At 64.7% G+C, this 2,825-nt stretch overlaps 1 protein-coding gene across 1 annotated transcript; it reads right to left on the bottom strand.

Annotated features, from left to right (window-relative positions):
• Positions 1-417: 417 nt before the first annotated feature.
• SDF2L1 (stromal cell derived factor 2 like 1) lies at positions 418-2,391 on the bottom strand. Its single transcript, XM_032602732.1, has 3 exons — positions 2,142-2,391; positions 1,648-1,844; positions 418-826 (listed from the first exon to the last, which is right to left on the bottom strand). The coding sequence occupies exons 1-3, from the start codon at positions 2,326-2,328 to the stop codon at positions 545-547; spliced, it is 666 nt and encodes a 221-aa protein (XP_032458623.1). The 5' UTR covers positions 2,329-2,391; the 3' UTR covers positions 418-544.
• Positions 2,392-2,825: the final 434 nt, after the last annotated feature.

Raw genomic sequence — 2,825 nt, 5'->3', positions numbered from 1 at the left:
TGAGCAGAGTCCTGACCTAGTGCTTGGTCAAAGGCAAGTGTCCAGACTGTCACAACTGCCAGTGGAGGGGTGCCAGGAGGAGGGGGTGCACCTCAAGGGATGAGGGACTGGAGAGCTTGTGCCCATCCCAGCTGGTAGGGAGTGGGGCCCCTGCTACCTCGCTGAGGCCCCAGCCCTCATCAGGAAGGTTCATGAAGCTCAGGGGCTGGGGAACAGGGGTCACTGGGGCCATTGGACCATCTGAGGGTGGAGAGGGAGCTGTGATGGCCCTGGGCAGTGTTGGGAGTGCACGGAAGAGCATCAGAGAAGTTTGGATGGGTTAAGCTGCCATCTGTGGGACAGAGGATTTGCACTGAGGAAGAGATGCTGACCTGGGCCAGCTGGCAGCTCCTGGTCGCCCTCAGGCTCACAGCAAAATGCAACCACAGGCCAATATTCTTTAATCATAAAGGCACTTGAGAACCCCTACAAACTCAAAGTCTCCCCCAAGAGTGGCCCTGCAGATGACCCACCCTGCTGCCCTCCACCCGCAGGTCCACAGCACTCAGAGTTCATCGTGGCCTGCAGAGGCCTCCACGCTGGGCTTGATGAAGATGCCTTCCATGGCCTTCCACCTATTGTGGGTGTTGGCGCTGGGCATGCCGTGCACCTCGAGCTGCCCCCGGATGGGGCTCCCGTACTGCTCGCCGGTGACCGACAGGAACACAGAAGTGCCCACGTGCTGGAAGCGCACGGCGGCCTCCCGCTCCCAGTGCTGCCCCGAGCAGCGTACCGTCCACAGGTCCAGGTCATCACCCTCGCCGTCCTCCCCAAAGGCGCTCACCTCCTGTGGGGGCGGTGGTGGTGTGGGAGGACAGTGGTCACGCATGACAAAGGGCACACTGAGTCCTCCATGGGCAATTGCCTGGCAGCTGCACTCACACCCAGGTCCTTCCCTGCACCTCTCTGAGCCTCAGCTTCCACAGCTGCAAACTGGGACACCCCCACCCCCACCCCAGCATCCAGAAGGGCCCCTCCAACACCAGCTCTTCAAATACACGCACATCCCACCTCATCTGCCTGGACGGTGACCAGTGGCCCCCACAGAACCAAGTCATCCCCCTCCTTCCTCCTCTGGGTTTCTCCTGTCCTAACCCCTCTGACCCTCACTCAGCATCAAGTCTACCCTTCAGGCTGACAGCCAAGGTTCTATTATATCATCCTTTCCTTCTGATAACCTCCCCAAAGCACCCTCTGTTCCAGTACCACCTCCCACCCAGTTCCAATGAACTCCGCTCACAGGCTCTTCCCCAGGCTTGGAAAGATGCCCTTCTCCTCTCTGCGGCCTGGCGGACTCCTACTCATCCTTCCAGGCCCAGCCCCAGTTCCTCCTCCCCGCGGGGTTCCCACTCCCCACCCCAACGGCCATGCGGATCCCCCTCCTGTGTCCAACTCGCCCCCAGGGGTGGAGCTATCCAGACGGACAGCTCTTCCTGTTTGTGTCCCCGCTGGGCTGAGGGCTCCAGGGGACAGGACCCTGGCGTAGTCACCTCTGTATCCCCCGAGGGGGCGCTCGGCAAACACTTCTGACTTGTAATTCCCGTTTCACCCAGGAAGCTGGGACTCCGAGCAGATGCCGGGCCCCTCGCACACACGCCAGGGGCTCACCTGGTTGTGGGACAGCGGCGACGGGAAATGGTGCGTGTGCAGGTTCTTGCCGGTGAGCACGTGCGTCAGCCGCACAGCCTGCCCGCAGCGCACCGGGGACCCGCGCGGACACCCGCCCTCGGAGCCGCCGCGGATCCGCCAGTAGCTGTTGGCGTCGTCAGACGCCTCCACGCCGGTCACCGACTGCTGGCCGCTGCCTGGGGGGCGACATCCCACCCCCGGGGTCGCTGTCAACGCGGGAACTCCGACCCTCGACCCGGACACCATCAGCTTTCCCGGACAACCTCAACCCTGGGATCCAACGGCTCCCCCAGCCCCCGCCCGCCTCCGGCCGCACTCCAAGTCCCTTGGCCCGCAGCTCCGAACGGCATCCCGAAGACCCCCTCGAACCGCCGGCCTGTGGCCCTCGGCCCCCAACTACTCCAGCCCCTGATGACCCCCAGCCCCCTGGTCCGCAGAACCCCGACGTCAGACCCCAGCCCCGGCCCGCGCACCGGATCCGTATTTGATGTCGTGCGAGTGCAGCCGCACCCGGTGCTGCGTGTTGAGCAGCTTCAGCACCGACCCGCAGGTCACGACCCCCGCGCCGGTCTTGACGGCACAGCTGCCCGGGACCGAGATCGCCAGCAGCAGCCCCAGCAGCGCCGGGCCGGCAGCTCGGCCGCGGCCCGCGCTCCACATCGCCCCGGCCGGGCTCCGGCAACTCGGGCCCTGGTCGCTTCCGTCTCCGCCGCCGGCCAATCCGGCTCTGACAGGGCCCGCCACGGCAGCCAATCGCCAGCCCGCACGGCGCTCCGCCTGCACTTCCATTGGGTCCGCGTGGAAAGGACCCGCCCATAGCTTTCCAGAGCGGCGGCTGGGAGGGGACTGGAGACACGAGGAGTGTTTTGATTGGTCCACGCTTCCGAGGACTCACTAATGAGTAGGCCAGGGCAGCGTCGAGCGGAGGGAGTGTGGACAGAGGCGAGGGCGACCGTCCAGCGACCGCCAGGTCCCGGGACACTCGGTTCGCCAGTTCACGAAGCCCCGTGATCCTAGACCCCCGAGCCCTCAATCATGGTCTCTCCCTCGGACCCTGGGCCCGCAGCTGCAGGGTCTTGAGGTTGCTCGACCACTAGATTATGTGGTCACAAGTGGAGGCATCTCAGATACTCAGTCACCTGGTCCTTCAGTCCCTG

Source organism: Phocoena sinus, chromosome 14 (assembly GCF_008692025.1).
Source record: "Phocoena sinus isolate mPhoSin1 chromosome 14, mPhoSin1.pri, whole genome shotgun sequence".
Taxonomy (NCBI): Eukaryota; Metazoa; Chordata; class Mammalia; order Artiodactyla; family Phocoenidae; genus Phocoena; species Phocoena sinus.
The sequence above is the reverse complement of the archived record's forward strand: the minus strand, read 5'-3'. Positions and strand labels throughout refer to the sequence as shown.